Source organism: Pseudorca crassidens, chromosome 1 (assembly GCF_039906515.1).
Source record: "Pseudorca crassidens isolate mPseCra1 chromosome 1, mPseCra1.hap1, whole genome shotgun sequence".
Lineage (NCBI taxonomy): Eukaryota > Metazoa > Chordata > Mammalia > Artiodactyla > Delphinidae > Pseudorca > Pseudorca crassidens.
In genome coordinates this window covers 38,154,244-38,176,123 of record NC_090296.1, presented here as the reverse complement: position 1 = coordinate 38,176,123, position 21,880 = coordinate 38,154,244, and the positions used below count along the sequence as shown (strand labels likewise).

At 34.7% G+C, this 21,880-nt stretch overlaps 1 protein-coding gene across 1 annotated transcript in view; it reads left to right on the top strand.

The window, feature by feature from the left end:
- Window positions 1-21,880, top strand: part of SYNE2 (spectrin repeat containing nuclear envelope protein 2) — a 307,891-nt gene that overhangs the window by 83,547 nt on the left and 202,464 nt on the right. The window contains exons 11-21 of the mRNA XM_067733714.1: window positions 1,154-1,291; window positions 9,057-9,221; window positions 9,829-9,941; window positions 10,794-10,956; window positions 12,451-12,529; window positions 12,800-12,987; window positions 14,662-14,826; window positions 15,682-15,831; window positions 17,347-17,520; window positions 19,943-20,101; window positions 20,402-20,575. Coding sequence (XP_067589815.1) covers window positions 1,154-1,291; window positions 9,057-9,221; window positions 9,829-9,941; window positions 10,794-10,956; window positions 12,451-12,529; window positions 12,800-12,987; window positions 14,662-14,826; window positions 15,682-15,831; window positions 17,347-17,520; window positions 19,943-20,101; window positions 20,402-20,575 — 1,668 coding nt within the window. The remainder of the gene's footprint in view (window positions 1-1,153; window positions 1,292-9,056; window positions 9,222-9,828; window positions 9,942-10,793; window positions 10,957-12,450; window positions 12,530-12,799; window positions 12,988-14,661; window positions 14,827-15,681; window positions 15,832-17,346; window positions 17,521-19,942; window positions 20,102-20,401; window positions 20,576-21,880) is intronic.

The following is a 21,880-nucleotide window of genomic DNA, read 5'->3' as shown; positions in this document are numbered from 1 at the left end:
TAAGCTGTTATTCCCCACACCATTTTGAAAGATACTATCAGGAGCCAAAGTGAGGGCTCCACATTCTTCTTTCTTAGAACCCAGACTGTGCAACACTGTGCCCCTCACCTGGTCTCCACCCTGAATAAGGAGGAGATACACTCCTGGGCCTACACAGCACTTAACACTTCTAGACCTTCATCCCCCACATCGGTTAAGAGAGGGAGTCGGATGAATCCAGTGTTTCCTACACTAACATTCGGCGGATTGTGTGACTTGCTCGCCACACCATTCTTTTAGGTTTGGAGCCATCAGGGAAGGAAGACACGCTCATCTTCCTTTTTTCTGAACTGCATAGGCTTCTTATGCTTTTTGCCTCTTAGCACTGGCCTGAAATTGTTTTCATTGACAAGGTGCTCAGCGTCCACAGGAAGTGCCTTGCTCTCACTTGTCTTTCATTTACTAATGTACCGCAGATACAGGTTTCTTAAATGAAAGGCTTTATGAAGTTATTTTAACTCTCAGAAAGAATCAAATTACTTATCCCTTAGTTTGTTCACAAAATTTAATTAGAAATGCGGCCAATAATTATTGGTAATCTTAAATAACAGTTATGGAATTGATGACTCAAACACCAATATTTCACACAAATACAAACCAAGAAAAGCTTTATTTATTAAATTTTTGAGGGCAAAGACAAAGTATATTCTAAAGTTTGTATAAAATGACTTGGGAAGAATGGCTCAAGCTTAGTTAATTATGGAAACTTCAAAAACCATTTATACATGATGACTGCTGTTACATAATTCTCACTTCTACTCATTCTTATTTTGTTGTGAACACATATTTGGGGAGGACAAACTCACATTTTCCATGGGGCATTATGATTTGTCCTCTAGAGCTGGGTGGCCTTGCTGCCCTATTCCAGTAGAAATCCAACCATAGTGACATGAGACGCAAGCTGTGACCTATGTCACTATGAGGGCACCCAGATCACGAGGGTGCACTGAAGAAAGAAACTGGATTGGTGAGAGGATCCTGAATTCAGGGAATTTTACCTTTATCTAAGTAAAAGTTTAAATATAACCTACAACTATTGACCTGCAAATAGCAAAATTACATTTTATAAACTGGTTTAAACATTTCAGTCTTTAAAATACCCTTCTAATTGTAGAGCCTGCTGTCCTTTTTGGAGTCATTCAATGAAGAAAAAAAACCCTTTCTGGATGTCCTGTCGATAACAAGGAATCTAGATGAGCTGAATGAAGATCAGTTACAGTTGAGAGAAGCCTGGGATGGTCTCAACTACCAGGTTACTGCGTTGTGTTGATTAGAACATTTTCACGGGGCAGCTTTGTTTGTTGGATGAGAACTTTAGACTTTCATGAGGGATTCTGTAAAAGACAGAGCAGATGCTTCATCAGAAAGTTGGAAGAGCGTTATATTTTCTCCATGATCTCATTTGGGTAGTGGTTGATATTGAAATAGGAATTATAACATTCTGTTTAGAGAAATTGCAGGCTTATCCAGAGCTTTTATATTTGCCATCAATTCTTGGTTTGCCATAGTAGATTATCCATATTCTGATTGACATGCAACCTCCTCTCTGCTTTGGACCAGTGTCATATATCACTATCAATAGATGCTTGAAGTGGGTAGGGACAAACCCAGAGAGAATGTGTAATGATGAATGTGTGTATGTGTGTCTGAATATATCTGTATGATTTCAGTCGTTTTAAATTTATTGAGTCTTGTGTTATGGCCCAGGATAATATATGTGTGTGTGTGTGTGTGTGTGTGTGTGTGTGTGTGTGTGTGTGTGTGTGTATATATATATATATATATACGTATATATATACTATTTGCACTTGAAAGGAACATGTATTCTGTAGTTATTGGATATAGTATTCTATAAATATCAATTAAGACAAGGTGGTTGGTAGCATTCAGATTATCTCTGTCTTGACTGACATTTTGTCTAGGTATTCTATCAATTTCTGAGAGAGACCTATTAAAATCTGTGGAATCCTTCCTTTAATTTAGTCAAATTTTGTATCATGTATTTTAAGACTTTGTTATTAGGTGTGTACATTTATGATTGTTATGTCTTCGTGAATCAACACTTTTACCATTATGAAATATTCCTATTTATGTCTGGGAAGACTGTTTTTCTTCATGTCTACTTGATCTTATATCAGTATGATAATTGCATTCTTCCTGTGCTGGCTGTGTGGCACATCTTTTTCCTTCATTTACTTTCAACCTATTTGAGTCTTTATATTTAAAGTGCATCTCTTGTAGATAGCATATGGTTGGATCTTGCTTTATTATCCACTCTGACGATCTTTGCCTTTTCACTCGAGGGTTTAGACAGTTAATATTAAATGTAATTATTGTTATGGTTCGATGTGGATTTACCATCTTATGCTTTTTTTCTGTTTATTCCCTCTGTTTTTTGTACCTCTATTCTTTCTTTTCCTGCCTTGTTTTAGATTATGTTAATATTTTTAGAATTCCATTTTAATTTATCTATTGGCTTTTTGGCTCTACCTCTTTCAAATTTTTACTGTGATTACAATGTACATTATAAATTTTTTTTTGTTTTGTTTTGTTTATTTGTTTGCATTACACGGGCCTCTCACTGTTGCGGCCTCTCCCGTTGCGGAGCACAGGCTCCAGAAGCACAGGCTCAGCGGCCACGGCTCACGGGCCCAGACGCTCCGTGGCATGTGGGATCTTCCCAGACCGGTGCACGAACCTGCGTTCCCTGCATCGGCAGGCGGACTCTCAACCACTGCGCCACCAGGGAAGCCCACATTATAAAATTTTTATAGTCTACTTAAACTTCTACAACTTCTAAGTTATTGTACAACTTCTTATAATATGTGGAAGTCTTGCAATCAAGTCTCTCATTTTTTATGCTTAGTTGCTTTATATATAAATATATATATGACACAAACATATGTTTTAAAGTCCCCAAGACCATGTTATACATTTTTGTTCAAAACGGTCATGTATTTTAAAGAAATTAAGGAGAAAAATTAGTCTTTCATATCTATATAGCTATTTATCATTACCATTGTTCTTCGTTCCTCCCTAGAGATTTGAGTTTCCATCTGAACTCATTTCCATTCAGCTTGAAAAACGTCCTTTAACTTATCTTATAATGCAGATCTGTGGATGGCAAATTCTCTTAGTTTTCTTTGATGCCTAAACGTCTTTATTTTGCTTTCATTCTTTTTAAATATCTTTGTTGAAGTATAATTTACATATCATAGAATTTGCTCATTTTAAATGGCTAATTAAATGACTTTTAGTGAATTTACAGAGTTACAACAGAGATTGTATAGTTTGTAAGTCAAAAATACTCTTTGGGGCTTCCCTGGTGGCGCAGTGGTTGAGAGTCCGCCTGCCGATGCAGGGGACATGGGTTCATGCCCTGGTCCGGGAAGATCCCACATGCCGCGGAGCGGCTGGGCCCGTGAGCCATGGCCGCTGAGCCTGCGCATCCCGAGCCTGTGCTCCACAACGGAAGAGGCCACAGCAGTGAGAGGCCCGCGTACCGCAAGAAAAAAAAAAAATACTCTTTGGTCCTGGGAAAGTTTGTCAATTCTTGCTCAAGCTTCTTGGCCATCAAGAGCGACACCCTGTTTTCAGAATATATTTATCATACTATTTGTATAGTGTGTTAAACACTAGCACAGTGGCTTAAAAGAGCCACCCTTTCAGTCCCTACTTTTGAAGAACTAGTGCAGCTTCAGAAATTTTCCCATCAAGTGGCAGTGCTCATTGCAATTTCAGCTCCTGTTCTGACCACAGTTTGACAAAACTGATCCCTGTGAAGGGCAGGAACTCTCTGTTATGAATCCTCAACAAAACAGAAAGAGAGGAAGAAAATATTGTCTGTATAGTTCAGACTGTTCCAGGCCAAAAAGACGCGGTCTAATTTTGCTGCCTGTGGTTTGGAAAAATCACCCTAAATAATGAGAAAAACCATTAAAAGAACTATTTTGCAAGATTAAGTGCTACAAATTGATAGTAGTTTGAAAATCCGTTCCGTAGGTAGAGTGCTGCTCGTTTTCTTGGTGTTGCAAAATGAAACTTATTAATTTTAAAGTCATCAGGTGTGTAACAGTCAATACCATCCAGACAGATTCTGGTTCAATTGGTTGAGGGCTCAGATATCTCAAAGCATCTTAATAAATGATTTCATTTTAAGCCTGCAATAGGAAATAGCCACATTACGTTATTTTGACCTGACAAGATCTTATATAAATTTTCATCCAAATTCAAAGGTAATTTCGAACACTGAGAAAGAAAGTGTAGAACTAGTTTTCTATGTTAAGAGTGGAAAGAGAGGAATGAAAGGTAAGCACCGCCTTCTATCTTTCCTCTTCCTACTGCTGCATAGAGTACAGCCCGCAGTCAGAAAGCCCACATTTGGTTTCATGCAAAACATATACAGCTTTCAGTTGTGAAAAGAATAACAGCTGAGTTAGAGGTATCGTTCTTAGCTTCTCTTTTGCTCAGTCGTTTGCCGGTTTTCTGGGTTTTTTGTTTGTTTATTTTTTGGGAAACTCACAGATAATTCAGATATATATAATAAAAGTACATGCTAACTTGTTCATATTAAAATTCATAATAATGAAAACATTTTTTCATTCTTTTCCGACTGGAGGCTTAATGGTATGTAGTTAATGATTTAGGATTGTAGAGCTGTCTTTTGTCTTACGCCTTTTGAGAAAATAAACTTGCAAGGCAATTAAAGCAAAACAAAATACTACATGGTGTCACTTATTTGTGGAATCTTAAAACAAAGTTAAACTCGTAGAAACAGAGTAGAAAAGTGGTTGTCCGGGACTGAGGGTGTGGAAAATAGGGGGAAGTTGGTTAACGGGAACAAACTTTCAGCTATAAGATGAATAAGATCTGAGGATATAATGTAAAACATGGTGACTATTATGATAACACTGTATTATATCATTGAAATTTTCTAGAGAGTAAAACTTAAATGTACTTGCCCCCCCAAAAAAAGATAAATATGTGAAATGATGGAAGTGTTAATTAACTAGATGGTGAGACTCCTTTTATGATGTAAATGTATATCAAATCACCATGATGTACACTTTAAATATCTTACAATTTTATTTGTCAGTTATACCTCAATAATGCTAAGAAAAGCAAAACAAAATGCAAAAACTGTAATACTTAATGTTTCTGGTTTATAAATAGTTCCATTTGACTGCCTTAAAGGAGGCTAGCTTTGTCCTCATTTAACATCTTTGTACTTGGGTTGTTGGTTTAATGGGGTTTTTTTTGATACTTTGCTCTGCATATAGTGGGCACCCAATGAATGTTTTTCAAGGAATTAATAATGAATCAAAGAAACCTATTCTTAAAAAATAACCTAATTTTGCCTATTCTTTCCTCTAAAAGTGATTTAACTCTAAGAATAGTGACAACTCCTCTAGTAGAACTATAATGGTAAGAGAGAATACAGACTTAAAACTCGTACTTTCATCATCAGTGTGGAGTCATCCCCACTGGCTCTCTTATTTTTTTGCAGCACGCGGGCCTCCCACTGTTGTGGCCTCTCCCGTTGCGGAGCACAGGCTCCGGATGCGCAGGCTCAGCGGCCACGGCTCACGGGCCCAGCCGCTCCGCGGCATGTGGGATCTTCCTGGACCGGGGCACGAACCCGTGTCCCCTGCATCGGCAGGCAGACTCCCAACCACTGCGCCACCAGGGAAGCCCTGGCTCTCTTATATTGCTGACCACACTTTACTGTAACCATGTCCTTGTCTGCTTTCCCCACTAGGTGGTTCAGGCAGGAGCTGTGACTATTATTTATCTGGTTGGCCCTTAGATGTGGAGGGTTGTGTTAAACTTACTCTTGCCTTCATGACACATGGATCTGGGCAAGGCCATACTCCTATTTTTATTCCTTTATTAAATTTTATATTTACTTCCTTTTATCCCCATACCCTCCTTCCATCCCTCTTTCTCCTTAGGCTGCCATTGTGCTGTGCTTAATGTGTATGTTTTTGTTTTATGTGTCCTTGCAAAATGCAGTATTGTATTTATGTGTCCGTGTATTTTTAGGTTGTGTGAATTGATATTGTATTTTATTCTGCTCCTTACTTTCAGTTTTGAACACATATATTTAAATAAGGTGCCTCCATGTTGCCCCCCGTGTACATCTAATTGGCATCTAACCGCTGCACAGCCCTCTGTGGTGTGTGACCACCCCACCACCACATGTCCTTCCTCTACTCCAGAAGCTTCTGTGTCTTTATACCCAGCTCTTAGCACAATTCATAAACATTTGCTCAATGAGTGAATGAATGAGTGTGTGTTTTTTTATTTTGAATTTATTTTTTTATACAGCAGGTTCTTATTAGTCATCCATTGTATACACATCAGTGTATACATGTCAATCCCAATCTCCTAATTCATCACGCCAACCCCCCCACCCCCTGCTGCGTTCCCCCCTTGGTGTCCATACGTTTGTTCCCTACATCTGTGTCTCAATTTCTGCCCTGCACACCGGTTCGTCTGTACCATTTTTCTAGGTTCCACATATATGTGCTAATACATGATATTTGTTTTTCTCTTTCTGACTTACTTCACTCTGTGTGACAGTCTCTAGGTCCATCCACGTCTCTACAAATGACCCAGTTTCATTCCTTTTTATGGTTGAGTAATATTCCTTTGTATATATGTGCCACATCTTCTTTATCCATTCATCTGTCGATGGGTATTTAGGTTGCTTCCATGACCTGGCTATTGTAAATAGTGCTGCAGTGAACATTGGGGTGCATGTGTCTTTTTAAATTATGGTTTTCTCCGGGTATATGCCCAGTAATGGGATTGCTGGGTCATATGATGATTCTATTTTTAGTTTTTTAAGGAACCTCCATACTGTTCTCCATAGTGGCTGCATCAATTTACATTCCCACCAACAATGCAAGAGGGTTCCCTTTTCTCCACATCCTCTCCAGCATGTGTTGTTTGTAGATTTTCTGATGATGCCCATTCTAACTGGTGTGAGGTGATACCTCATTGTACTTTTGATTTGCATTTCTCTAATAATTAGTGATGTTGAGCAGCTTTGCATGCGCTTCTTGGCCATCTGTATGTCTTCTTTGGAGAAATGTCTATTTAGGTCTTCTGCCCATTTTTGGATTGGGTTGTTTGTTTTTTTAATATTGAGCTGCATGAGCTGTTTATATATTTTGGAGATTAATCCTTTGTTCTTGATTCGTTTGCAAATATTTTCTCCCATTCTGAGGGTTGTCTTTTGGTCTTGTTTATGGTTTCCTTTGCTGTGCAAAAGCTTTGAAGTTTCATTAGGTCCCATTTGTTCATTTTTGTTTTTATTTCCATTACTCTAGGAGGTGGATCAAAGAAGATCTTGCTGTGATTTATGTCAAAGAGTGTTCTTCCTATGTTTTCCTGTAAGAATTTTATAGTGTCCAGTCTTACATTTAGGTCTCTAATCCATTTTGAGTTTATTTTTGTGTATGGTGTTAGGGAGTGTTCTAATTTCATTCTTTTACGTGTAGCTGTCTAGTTTTCCCAGTACCACTTATTGAAGAGACTGTCTTTTCTCCATTATATATCCTTGCCTACTGTGTCATAGATTATTAGTTGACTGTAGGTGCGTGGGTTTATCTCTGGGCTTTCTATCTTGTTCCATTGATCTATAATTCTGTTTTTGTTCCAGTACCATATTGTCTTGATTACTGTAGCTTTGTAGTATAGTCTGAAGTCAGGGAGTCTGATTCCTCCAGCTCTGCTTTTTTCCCTCAAGACTGCTTTGGCTATTTGGAGTCTTTTGTGTCTCCATACAAATTTTAAGATTTTTTGTTCTAGTTCTGTAAAAAATACCATTGGTAATTTGATAGGGATTTCATTGAATCTGCAGATTGCTTTGGGTAGTATAGTCATTTTCACATTATTGATTCTTCCAAGAACACGGTATATCTCTCCATCTGTTTGTATCATCTTTAATTTCTTTCATCAGTGTCTTATAGTTTTCTACATACCGGTGTTTTGTCTCCCTAGGTAGGTTTATTGTTAGGTATTTTATTCTGTTGCAGGTATTTTATTTTTGTTGCAGTGGTAAATGAGAGTGTTTCCTTAATTTCTCTTTCATATTTTTCATCATTAGTATATAGGAATGCAAGAGATTTCTGTGCATTAATTTTGTATCCTGCTACTTTACCAAATTCATTGATTAGCTCTAGTAGTTTTCTGGTGGCATCTTTAGGATTCTCTATGTATAGTATCATGTCATCTGAAACACTGACAGTGTTTCTTCGTCTTTAATTTTTGCCATTTTGATTACTGTGTTTCTCGGTGTGTTTCTCCTTGGGTTTAACCTGTATGGGACTCTGTGAGTGAGTTTTGATGGTGTTTAGCTGGGGAAAATCCAGGTAGAAGGGGCAGCAAGGGCGAAGACCTGGGAGAGTAATCAGGGTTTGGGGCAATAAGTAGCTGGCATTTATGTGACTCAAGTATTTAAGGAGTGGTGGGAAGGCTGAGGAAGGAGGAGGTTGGCTGGATTGGGGGGCGGGGGATTTGGTGAAGCACAGATATTCAGGAGATATGGTAGAGGTATCTAATGTAAATATATGATTAGGGCTCGTTAGGAAAGTAATCTGTAAATCTGCTTGTGAAGTATAGTTGTAATGTCGGAGAACACAAGGGCATACAACATTTCAAATGATGGTCATTTAGTACAGTAGTCTACCCCTGCTTCGAGGGGTGGTTTAACTATTTCTAATTTCCCTCTCATGACTCATTATGGATTTATCAAAATATTTGTTTTTATTCTTGTGCCCTCTTCTACTTTTGAACAAATTATGTTCTCGATCAGCAGCTAGCCAACTGATACTTAGAACTAAGAAATTTACCTATTGATCAAGATTTCCTTGTCTAACAGATCAGAGAATTAATATACTGTTTTTAAAGAGTGGTTTTAAAAGAATGCTTTAAAGAATTAAGCATGCCGTATGTGAAGAAATAAACTATAGAAGTGTCTACTGAAGAACATCTTTCCTTTTTTTTTTCAGATTAATGTGTGGAAGACAGAGTTGAATCATGTCTTGCCCTCACCCCTCTATCAAATAGAAACTTGGCTCCAGGGGGTGGAGGAGCTGATAGATGAAGATTTGCCAGCCTCCCAGGATTATTGTGAAGCCATGGCTCTAATGCAAGAGAAAATGACTTTATTCCAGGTTGGAAAAGAAAAAAGAAACATGGAAAAATATGTGCTTTGTTAGGAACTGTTCTTGAGGAAGATGTTCCTAGAAAGGAGGGAAGGAAGTATAGTGGGTATTTGAGGATGGTTTAGGTGATTCCCCTGGAGATTTTTGGGTCCCAAAAGATAGCTTCAGTTATTTGACGAGCATTCTGCTAGTTTAAGGTGGAAACAATAAGAAGAGTCCAGTAAAGTCTGGACTCTGTAAAGTCTGGCAGAAAAGGAGAGGGGAGATTGTTTTAAAACATAGAAGATTGGGTTCTCACTAAAATGATATGAAAGAATTTGATAGGTGAGATTGATAGCATTTGAGCCCACAAAGGAATGGAAAATACATCTGAAAACAAAAGATTTTGATAAAGCTGTTACCAGAGAAACTGCAGTCTGCCTCTCTGTAAAATGGTCCAGTTTAAAACATTTATGATGAAAATATTTATTTACAACATTTTAGTTAAAAATGAAAGGGCTTTATGATTTTTGTTTTGAAAAAAGATGCAATGCATGCACAGAGCAAATGAGATTAACGCCTTCAATTACAGTGTTTGGCAATAAATCTGGTTATATCATGCTAAATTTCTTTTCAGAGTCTGATGGATAAATTTGACTGTCATTTGAATACTCTCCTGACATTTGAAAATAGAGATGAAAAACATTTGCCATTGGTACCACCTAATAAATTGGAGGAAATGAAAAGACGGTTTGTATCACTACCCTTTCACAACTGCTGACACCTTTGTGTTTGAGCACTAACATGGTGCTATAGGGACCAGAAAATACAGATTTTTCAATAATTTCTGATAATAGGTCTTTAAGTCTTGATAACAGTTCCTTCATGTTTTATGTAATAGTAACATTATATCATGCTAACATACTTCCTCTTTTATTGCCTGGTAGGACATGGTGGTGGAAAAAGTTCTGGACGTATAGTCAGAAACAGCTCTTTATCTTGGTTGTGGCCAAGTTACTATGTCTTTCTGTACGTTTCCTCATTTGTAAATACAGAGTAATGGTAATCACTCTTCATGTCTCACAAGGATACTAGGTGACATGAGAGGAGGTATATGAAAGCACTTTATAAACTCAAAAAAACTACAGATATGAAGATTGTTTAATTTGTGGTTGTCCACATCATCTTCTCTTTTCTCATTATTCATAAGCAGCTTATTAGAATGATATTAAGAGGGTATTAGCCTTAATAATGAAAGCTGTTAAAGTGAAATGTTGAAATTACGGTTGCATTAAGTTATATGGAAGTTTTCAAGTTTAGTAAAGTATTTTAGAGATTAACATTTTATTATAGAATTTCTCAATAGGGGAATAGTTTCTTCAGAAAATGTTCTGTTAGATATTTTTATCTTAGAAATAGCTGTTTTATATCTAGTCACAATGTTTGTTTTACTTTGTTTAAAAAAAAATATGAGGATTCATTTGAGTTCCATGTGTTTAAAAGAAAAAGTTAAAGCCCCAATATTTTTGAAAATGCCAAACGGATTTCTCACATTTGGCCAACAATATTAAATTAAATTCTAAAACCTGCACTATCTTCCAGAATCAACAACATTTCGGGGGAAAAATTCATTCCACTTCTAGAATTTCATTACTATAAGTGCTCAGTTCTTGGTTTGCTAGATGAAGTGAAATCAAAATTGGTTGTTTGGAACATCAAATACGGGAGCAAAGAATCTGTGGAATTATTGCTGGAAGACTGGCATGTAAGCTGCTTTATTTCATGTCTCAGACAACTGTTCTCCATGGTGCTGGATTTGCATTTTTCCTTAGCACAATTTCCCTTACCTTTTCAGGTTTTGAGATGAGTTTTCTTGGTAGCTTTCATTAGCTTAAACATTGCCTAGAGAAAAGAATTACCAGTAGGCAAATAACAGACACTGGGAAGAGTAAGAAAGAGAAAACATTATTTAGCACAACAGAGGAGATTGAGTTAACCGGACTAAGTTACATAATAGAGAAAGTTTCAATGTTCAATGTTATTTCCTTTAAAAAAATTCCTACTTTCACTTACTGGACATCTTGTTTAATATTTTTCCCCACTCAGATTTATGGTTTTAGTCAAAAATTAAATTTTTCTTTGAACATTTTAATCTTAGCCTTTCAAGTTTTAAGAGTGGGAAAAACAGTGTGTTTTGTCTTGAGGCTTTCTGGGGGAGGGGGTTTAGCTCTTGCAATTTATAGGGAAAAAATGTTGCAAATGATTTAAATGTGTGTTTATTTGGTAAATTAACACTAAAGCAGACTGGCCGTGTCATTTCTACAGTTAGGCCTTATTATCCTTCTTTCTGTTACTCTGTCTTTCTTTTTTTTTTTTTTTTTTGGCCTTACTGTGTGGCTTGCAGGATCTTAGTTACTCGACCAGGGATTGAACCTGGAGCCACAGCAGTGAAAGCACTGAGTCCTAACCCCTGGACTGCCAGGGAATTCCCTGTTTCTCTGTTTTTGGAATGAGGGCCAAAAAGAAAACCCCAAGATTGTAAACTTCAGTGTAAAAATTGGAAAAACATGATGAAGAAAGATTTATTTACAATTTATGATTTAAATACTGTACATTCCTACACAGGAATCATCATTCTATATTAGATTAGATTTTGAATATTTTAATTTATTTTTCCTACCTTGATTTTTCATTTTTCCATTTGAATAATCATACCATTGGCACATAAGTGTACAATGAGTTTTTAATTAACTGTCTGTTTTCCATAGATTTTACTAGCTTAATGCACATAATAACTTCGGTAATAGTGTTTCTCAAGAGTTTTTGTGTGATGCATTGTATCTATTTATAACATACTCAACATACCTAATAAAAATTATTCAATATTAATAAAGGCATATGAGATAAGAGAAGCTGATATAAATTATGCAATATTAATAAATATGTATGGTAGGAGTTGTTGAAATTGCTATAAATACTTCCCTTTTCTCATGAGAGGAAAACCATTTTAGAACTATGTCACTGCATTACGATAAGCTGTCAGGTCTCATACCTATATATTGCTTATGTCTCTTAGAACTTAACTATCTCTCTTCATGAGCTACTCTTCTTCTTTTCCTACCCAAATATGTAGTATTAAAACTGTAAAGAAATTTTGGTGCCTAAGTGCTTCATCAATGTGTATATGTCTATCTGGATTTCTTGACACATTTTTAAAAATAAAAACTGTCAATATGTTTTATTTTCATTTTTTCCCCAGAAATTTATTGAAGAAAAAGAGTTCTTAGCTCAACTTGAAACCTCTTTTCAAAAATGTGAAGAAATTCATAAGAATTTGGGTAAAGCTATACAATTACTTTTTGATGGAATGACCATCACTTAAAAATAGCATTTCATTTGTTTTGCTTTCTTTATGTACCTTAATGTTTTAGAAATTGGTTTTACATATGTGTTTTCTTTAGAAAATTCTTGCATCCACTTTCAGTATTGTTAGTATACATATTTATTTCACCACTGTCAATTAGTATGCAAGTATTTTTCTTAGCAGTATTATTCTCTTAATGAAAAACTGTTTTCTAAATTACTTTCTTGTTTTGTTAACCTTATAGCTGGAGAATATCCAAATATTAGTAAACAATATACAATGGTGGAATATCATTTTTGCACGTATAGAAAAAATATATATAATGTGAAGTCCACTCTACAAAAAGTTCTGGCATGTTGGACAATTTATGTGGAAAAGCTTCGTTTACTAAAGGCTTGTTTTGAGGAAACAAAGAAGGAACAGATGAAAGAGGTATTTTCAGTCTAATGGCACCTGCTCAATTTTACTTTTTTTCATTTTATTTGGAGACTCTCGTTTTCAATACAAAAATGAGAGGCCAGGAACAAGTAAGCATGACTGTCGGAAAAATCCTCCAAAGTTTTGGAAAGGGTTTAGTTTCTTTCTCATATAATTGCTAAAAGGAATTTTTCTCTTTGTTATAGGTTTTACACATATGTGCGCGCGTGCACACACACACACACACACAGCTTTATTGGGGTATAATTTACATACACAGTATAGCTTTTGGAAGATATATTGCTAAGTTCCTTGGAAGGGAAATAAAAGATGTGGAGTAGTAGATAGCTTATAGATACATTTAAAATAAATGAATGTTTTAGAAAGTTTTTTTTTCTATTTGGGTGCATACCTTTCAGTTCTAAAACCTTTCTGACTTTCTGGAGGAGGAAAAACAAAATAGCTTACTTATGTGGAGAACTATAGAAGAAATTTTGGAGTAATTCACTGTTGTTTTATTTGCTATTTATGTAATAACCTGTTTTATGATTATTCTCTGAGGTAGTTTTTCTTTCTTTCATTTGTTTCCCTCTGTTGTAAATAAATGTAGGTTAAACATTTTCCAAATAGAAGCTAATGTTACTTAACAGAAAACAGGCTGTTCATATGAAAGTAAAGTTTCTGATAAGTATATGAGTACAAAAAGAATATTTGAGTGAATCATTATTTCTTCCTGTCACCTCTGTTGATACCAGAATTTCACATCTTTGGCTTTCAATAGCTCTTCTGTCTTTAAAGTCCTTTTATTAAAATTCACATTTCTCTGAGGAAATAGCACTTTAAGCCTTAGAATTTCCAAACTCTGTGCTGAGGTGACCTGAGTTGCCAAAAAGGACTCTCAAAGTAATTTAAAATTTGAGGGAGACAAAGCAACATCTGTCTGCTGGACACCACACAAATTACTACTAAGTTGTTTGGACCTGACTACTTAACAATGAGAAATGTTAGATAATTCTTCTAGCCTAGGAAATCCATGAAAAAATTACTGAGACATTAAGGGGGCCATGAACTGAAAAAGTCTGAGAACCTTTGCTGTAAGCTCATTAGCCACTTAGAAAGATAGAAGATCAGATGCTTCCTGAAAGTCCGGGACCAAGAGTGATAACAGGCAGCCAGCGCCTGCCAGTTAGTGATCAGGGATGAAGCGCTCAACCAATAGGGAGAGTCAAAGTCTCTCCAAAAACCTCACGCTCACTTTTTTAAAAAAAACTTATTTATTTAATTTTTAGCTGCATCGGGTCTTCGTTGCTGCACGTGGGCTTTCTCTAGTTGCAGCAAGCAGGGGCTACTCTTCGTCGTGGTGTACCGGCTTCTCACTGTGGTGGCTTCTCATTGCGGAGCACGAGCTCTAGGTGTGCAGGCTTCAGTAGTTGTGATGCGTGGGCTCAGTAGTTGTGGAGCACGGGCTTAGTTGCTTCGCAGCATGTGGGATCTTCCCGGACCAGGACTCGAACCCATGTCCCCTGACAGGGACCCATCTGGAAGGCAGATTCTTAACCACTGCGCCACCAGGGAAGCCCCCTCACACTCACTTTTGCTTTACAGTCAACCTTGGTGAAGATCTATTATAAATAATGAAAAGACAAATAGTATGTCATTAAAATATTACATTGATTATGTGTTTTGTAGGTTTCCTTTGAGACACTGTCCCAGTGGAATCTAGAACATACTACTTTAAATGAAGTGGGAAATTTCTTAATTCAAGTCAGCAATGATGAAGTTGGATCATCTATTTCTAAAGAACTGAGGAGGCTGAATAAAAGATGGAGAAAGTTTATTACAAAAACTCAGCTTGTAAGTTTTTTTTTGGTAACAGCTTCATTGAGGTATAATTTCCATACATACAATTCACTCATTTAATCTGCATAACTCAGTGGTTTTCAGTTGAAATATTTAGAGTTGTGCAGCCATCACCATGATCAATTTTGGAACATTTTCATCACCTCATAAAAAAACTTGTACCCATTACCAGTCACTCTTCATTTTCTCCCAGTGTCCCCAGCTCTAAAGATTTCCCTATTCTGGATATTTCACATAAATGGAGTCATGTAATATGTAGTCTTTTGTTTCTGGCTTTTTTCACTTAGTGTAATGTTTTCAAAGTTCATTCATTTTGTAACGTATCAGTACTTCATTCCTTTTTATCAGCAAATAATAATCCATTGTATGGATATGCCACATTTTATTTATTGATCAGTTGATGAACATTTGGCTTCTTTCCACTTTTTTGACTATTATGAATAATGCTGATATAACCATTCATGTACAGGTTTTTGCGTGGATATACAGCATACAGATTTCTAGTTGAAATTCATTTACCATTAAAGAATAACGTTAAGCATTTTTGCCTACTAGATTTCAAGGTCCTTGAGAACATACACTAAGCTTTATTTATCTTTATATTTAGTGTAGTGCTTCATAGAAGCATACCTTTAATAAATAATTTTTTGAACTTGAATTATTAAATTATTCTATTTCTTATTCATAACAATTTGAGACTGAGGTGTTGTATGGGAAATTTTATAACGTTGTTACTAACTGATATATCCGAAAAATATATTGAATATATTATGTTCATTTATTGTTTTTAATCATATATCTTAGCATAAAAATATAAACATTATATTTCATGACATTAATTTTTTATAGGAAGTGAACCTGCCCCTTATAAAAAAGCAAGGTGAGCCCTTTCTTGACAATTCTGGAAATACTCAACTATCTAAAGAAGAGAACCTAACTGCTGATTTTTCAACAGATATGTCAGTAGAACTTCCTGAAAATCACAGTCAGAATATTATGGTAAATAGTCATACTTTATGTATTTCATTTGTACATAGAAATAATTTAACTTTGCTGTTTTTCTTTTGAAAAAACCATATTGTTGAAACAGTGGTAAATGGGATCATTAGATAACATTTAAAGTATGGTAATTTTCCAATAAAATGCCCAAGTGGGTCCCTCACGCAGTGGTCTTCAGTGTTAAAGCCCTGGGTGTCTCACTCGCTGGGGAGTTTGCAGACACGCAGAAGCAGTCATGACTTCTGAGCTGTGGAGATGGAGTTGATATCTTCTTCAGATTGCTTCTGACTACTATTCAGAAATTGTCCAGCTTTAGGCTAGCCCCTGCTCTGTGTCTTGCTTCCTTTCTGTAAAATGGAGGGAAATAAAATCTTTATTTCTTGCTTTGTTGGGTAATTCAGAGGATGACTTTAGATTATAGATAAGAATATGGAAAAGAAACGACAACAAAAAAAAATCATACACGTGTAAGGTGTAACACCTATGATTTTGGAAGTGTGCCTCCTTCAGAATGGTAACTTATATAGTTTTAAAGAAAGTAATTTTTAACTGGCTTTGGCCAGTTGCCATGATGCAGTGCCCTTGTTTTCCCACCGTGAAAAGACATAATCATAGAAGATCTTGAAAAATCTGAATTTGTGCAATATGCTTTTAGAATAGAAGAATATAGAATATTTTTCTCATACATTTAAAATATGATCTGATTAAAAACAACTTTAAGAATGTCTGTCATGTAAAGCTGTAGCATATCAACCTGTAGCATATTGAGAGATTATTAATGGGAAAAGGCTTAATTTTGTGGAAATTTGATTCTGATGTTTCACAACTACTATTGCTACTAGCTGTATTTAATTAAATTGTATACAAGTTTTAGAAATGTGTTTATAGAGTCAATACCCTAATTTTCTAAGCTCTAATCTTCTTATCTGTAAAATGGAGATAATAGTAACTGATAGGGATGATATCATCCTTAAGAAAATTTTTGTGAACAAATCTTTTAAGTTTTAAAGTGATATATGCTTAGATAACTAATGAGAACATCCTGTATAGCACAAGGAACTCTACACTTAATGCACTATGGTAACCTAAATGGGAAGGAAATCCAAAAAAGAGGGGATATATGTATATGTATAACTGATTCATTTTGCTGTACAGCAGAAACTAACACAACATTGTAAAGCAACTATACTCCGATAAAAATTAATAAAAAAATAATAAAGCTATATATGCTATCAGAAAGTACTGTTTTCATTGTCCAAACAGTAGATCTTAAATCATTAAAATATGTTGACTTAGCACTTGTTTTTATTTTTTTATTTGTTTTGACATGATAGTTCAGTATGCATTTTAACTAAACTTTATAAAGATAATATTAAAACATTGAGTTTAAAAAACAGCCATTGTTTTTGAGATTTTCATTGTTCAATTAATTCACTGTAGGGATATAACTTTTTTAAATTGAAAATTATAATGTAAATGGTACCATTTTCATAGTGATAATTTTGAATGTTGTAGGCTGGGGAAGAACATGAAAAAGAAAACGAAGAATTTACAGGGACACTGAAAGTGGCTGAAGAGGTTGAAAAACTGATTGGACAAGTGAAAATCTGGGAGGCGGAAACCACATCTGTTTTGGATCTTCTGAGACAACAAGGTGATGTAGATACCTCAGTGGAAGAATCTTTGCAGGTATGAGTGGAAAAAGTATTTAAAAGACAGCTTTTATGGTTGTAGGCTTATGTATTAAGATAAAAAGTTTTAAAGGAAACAGTAATAAGACTACTGTTAGAATTTCCTTTGTTGGGGTTTTAAAAAAATGGCGTGGAATCTCAACCCTGGCTCATTTGCTGTGATTTTGCTTGAAGACAGAGGATAGATTTGAAGACTAATAATACCTTAGGATTTTAAATTCTTGAACTAATTTTCCCAGCTACAGGATGGAGATTAAAATATTCTCTTGTATCAGAGGGCAATGAGATGAGTAAGTGAGTTCAGTCTCCTATAGCTCAGTGCAGTGCAAATGTAAGAGATTATACAACCTGTGCTTTGAAAGATCAACCCCATATTAAGCTTTCCCTTCCTTAACTGATGCAGGGTGGGGATGAATGTTGTTAAAACTCTGTTCTGTCTTTATTCTCAGGCAGTGGACTCATTGAAAAGCAATGAGGCAACAGTGTATTTTAATATCGCTCAGTTCTCCCTGGAAAGGAGTTACAGTTGAGGTTTTACTGAGTTCCAGCTCAGCTATAAAATTTATAGAGCATGACATAAGTTACAACCAGATGGAAAGTTCTTGGGATAAAGGAACATTTGTATAATTCTTTTAAATCTACGTTTCTGAAAGGTGTATATGTAGAATTTTGTGTTTATAAGAGTAATACTTTTTATTGCTTTGAAAATACTATATAAACTTACCTGTGCCATCTGCCAGTGCTTTTCTAATTTTATTTTTGTATTTATTTATTTGCTGTAGCTGGAATTTATTGTAGTGAAATAAATGAGTAAGAAATTCAATATTTAAAAAATATTTCAAAGCTATAACAATGATCCCTGTTATAAACAGTGAAAACACAAACAAGCTGGAATATACTTCCATTAAAAAGAAATTAAGTAGATCTTTGTTGGATCAAGATATATTGTAAAGTAAGAAATGGAAGTTGCTGAGCAGTATTGGTGATGTGATCCTTTTAGTATTTTTAAAAACAGTTGCTTTTTTAAACTTTATGCATTTATATCTATAGAAAAATATCTGTAAGCATATACAAATAGCTAACTCTGTGTATCTTGATCCTGCATTATTGCCCAGCTCTTAGTACACTTCCTGGTACCTAGTAGATATAAAGTAAATATTTTTAAAATGAATGTGTGAATGATTGATTAAATGACAGTTAAGGGAAGGATGGGGAAGAAGAGGAACTTTTTCTTTATGTGCTGTATACCTCTCCACTCTTTGAGTTTTTTACAGGAGCTTTTGTTACTTTTATGATTCAAAATAGAAAAATTTGAAGTTACAAATGAACGTGCTAACTTTAGAACATTTAAATAATGTGTAAAAGTATAAAGAAGAGAATAAAAATCACCATAGTTCCACTGCTCTAAGATAAATAAGATCAACATTTACATAGTTGATATCACACAATATAATTTCTATTTTATCATACCCATGCCACCTCTGAGTTGTAATTAAAATTTTTTTTGTTAATTTGATAACTGAAAAGTGGTAACTCATTATTTTAATTTGTACTTATTTGATTACATGTAAGATTGAACTGTCTTTCATATGTTCATTAGCCATTTGTTTCTGGAATTATATCTGTTTTTGTATTTTCTGAATTATCTTTGGGATCTTAGTATTTTTCTTACTGAATTTATAAGCTCTCTGAATCAGGACTCATTTTCATTTGTGTGGCAAATATTTTTACCAAGTTGTTGACTTTTAAGTTGTTTATTTCACATAGAAAATTTTTGTACTTATTTAGTCATTTCTGTCTCTTATGCCTAAAAAGGCCCTCCGCACCCAGGGAGCAGGTCCATTTTCATGGATAATTTCTTCTTTTCTAGCTTCATATTTTATATATAATTTTCTAATTCATCTGAAATTCATTTTTGGTATGTTGTATAAAGCATGGTTCTAAAAAGGTGTTTTCCAATAGCCATTTTCTCCAGTAACATTTATTGAACTCCTTCTGGCTGATTAGACTTACAACAATTTCTTTTTAAGGTTTATTACTACTCTCTCAACTTATTTTCTCCCTATTGGCATTGTATTTCTTCTAGTCTTTATTTTATTGAAGTGCTTAGTATATAAAAAAAATCTATAAAAGACTGTTGCTCAGAATCTGATAATATTAATATAAAATTTCAAAATGAATGTTTAAAATAACATTTTTTAGACTATAAATTTGCCTCATTTTGGATTAATAGTTAACTTTTTATGATTTCCTGATGAGATTGTTAGGGTTAATGTTTAACATAATCAGAATATTTATTTGAATATTTATATTTAAATATTTATAATATTTATAATTATTTAATATATAAATATAAGAATATTTATAATCAGAATATTTAAGTGATATTTAAGTGATCTCACTTTAATTTGTTTTAATAGCATCTTATTGCCAAAGGCTCTATGTATGAAGAGCTTGTGTCTAGAACTGAAGACACTTTACAAATGGATGTGCAAAATGTTTCAAGCCAGGAGTCTCTTGAGCATGTGATCACAGCTGGGCTTCAGGCAAAGATTCAAGAAGCTAAAGAGAAAGTCCAGGTCTCTCTTTAATATTCCCTATTTAGTGAATTTAGTCTTTAAAACTGAGTGGTCAGTGAGAGGGCAGGGAAGAAGGGAGGATTGCCTTGTAGTTTGGAAATGTTTTGTAAAATATGAATTTTGCCTTATATTTTATTTCTTTATTATTTAGAGCATGTTGGAAAAATCAATATAATAAATAGGATGTTCTTATGTCTAGTGGGAAAATATGAGTTGCTACTCAAAGAAAATATTTATTAACTTATGAGTTTTCTAAGAAGTTGGGCTAAGTGTTAAGTTGAGAATTTTTTGTCATCACAGATCAATATGGTAAAATTAGTAGCAGTGTTGAAGAACTCAACTGATGTTTCCCCAGACCTGGATGTCAGGCTGAAGGTGGAAGACTCACAGAAGGAACTTGAATCATACATTACAAGGGCTGAACAATTACTTGGCCAAAGAGAGAGCCAGAGAGGACTAATTTCAAAATACAAGGTGCGGCTCTTTCAGCCATCAAATGTAGGACATTTATCATTAGTAGATATAAATCTACCTCATTTGAAATCAAGATGTTTCCATCACTGTAATTATAACAAAGTTATTATAACTTTAAAAAATTTCCAAGTTTTATACATTGTTCCCCAGAAACTCTTAAAAATAAAAATTGAAACGATTTTTTTTTAATTCACATTTTACTGTATGAATGAACTCAGTGGTATAGTGTAAAAAGCACGGCTGACTTCTATGACATTGAGCAAGAATCTTAATTTCTCTGGCTTTTTTAATCAAATAAAATGGACATAATAATTCTAGTCCTATCCAGCTGCCAGTAAATGAAAATAAGGTATGTGAAGAAACTTTGAGTGGTTAAAATTCCTCAAATGTAAAATAAAGCCTTTATTATTAAAATGCATTGGTAAAAGCTACTTATGAACATATGCTTATCAGCAGTTAAAGATCCAATAGTGTTTTGTATGGAGACAGTTTTAGGTTGACTTTTCATGGTCTGATAGGCAGCTTAAGATGTATTGAAATCAAGAGGTACAAACTACTGTGTATAAAATAAATAAGCTCCAAGGATATATTGTACAGCACAGAAAATATAGCTATTATTTTATAACTTTAAATGTAGCGTAATCCATAAAAGCATCAAATCATCATGTTGTACACCTGAAATTAATATAATATTGTAAATCAATTATACTTAAAAAAAAAAAAAGATGTGTCCAAAGCCAACTCACTATTAACTAACACTGGAGGTACTTGGGGATATGAAATAAGAGTAAAACAAGGTCTCTACCCTTGGAGGTTGGACAGGTAGAGAAATATGTGTTCTTTCCTTCATTCATTTATTCAGCATTTAACAAGTTTATTGAACATTTAAAATGAGCTAGGCATTTTGGGGGAGATAAAGATGAAGTAAATCCAGAACAGTAATAGACTAACAGACATAGAAAACAAACTATGGTTACCAAAGGGGATAGTGGTGGGGTATGGGGGGGGAGATAAATTGGGAATTTGGGATTAACATATACACATTAAGTATATATAAAAACAGATAATCAACAAGGTCCTATTGTATAGCACAGGGAATTCTACTCAATATCTTGTAATAACCTATAATGGAAAAGAATCTGAAAAAGAATATATATGTATGTATATTACTTTGCTGTACACTTGAAACTAACACAGCATTGTAAATTTACTTCAATTTAAAAAAAAAATGATGAAGTAAATCAATACTGCCAGCGCTACTGTGCACAGTTTTTTCAGGAAAAGGAGCTCCTACAGGAGCCTCTC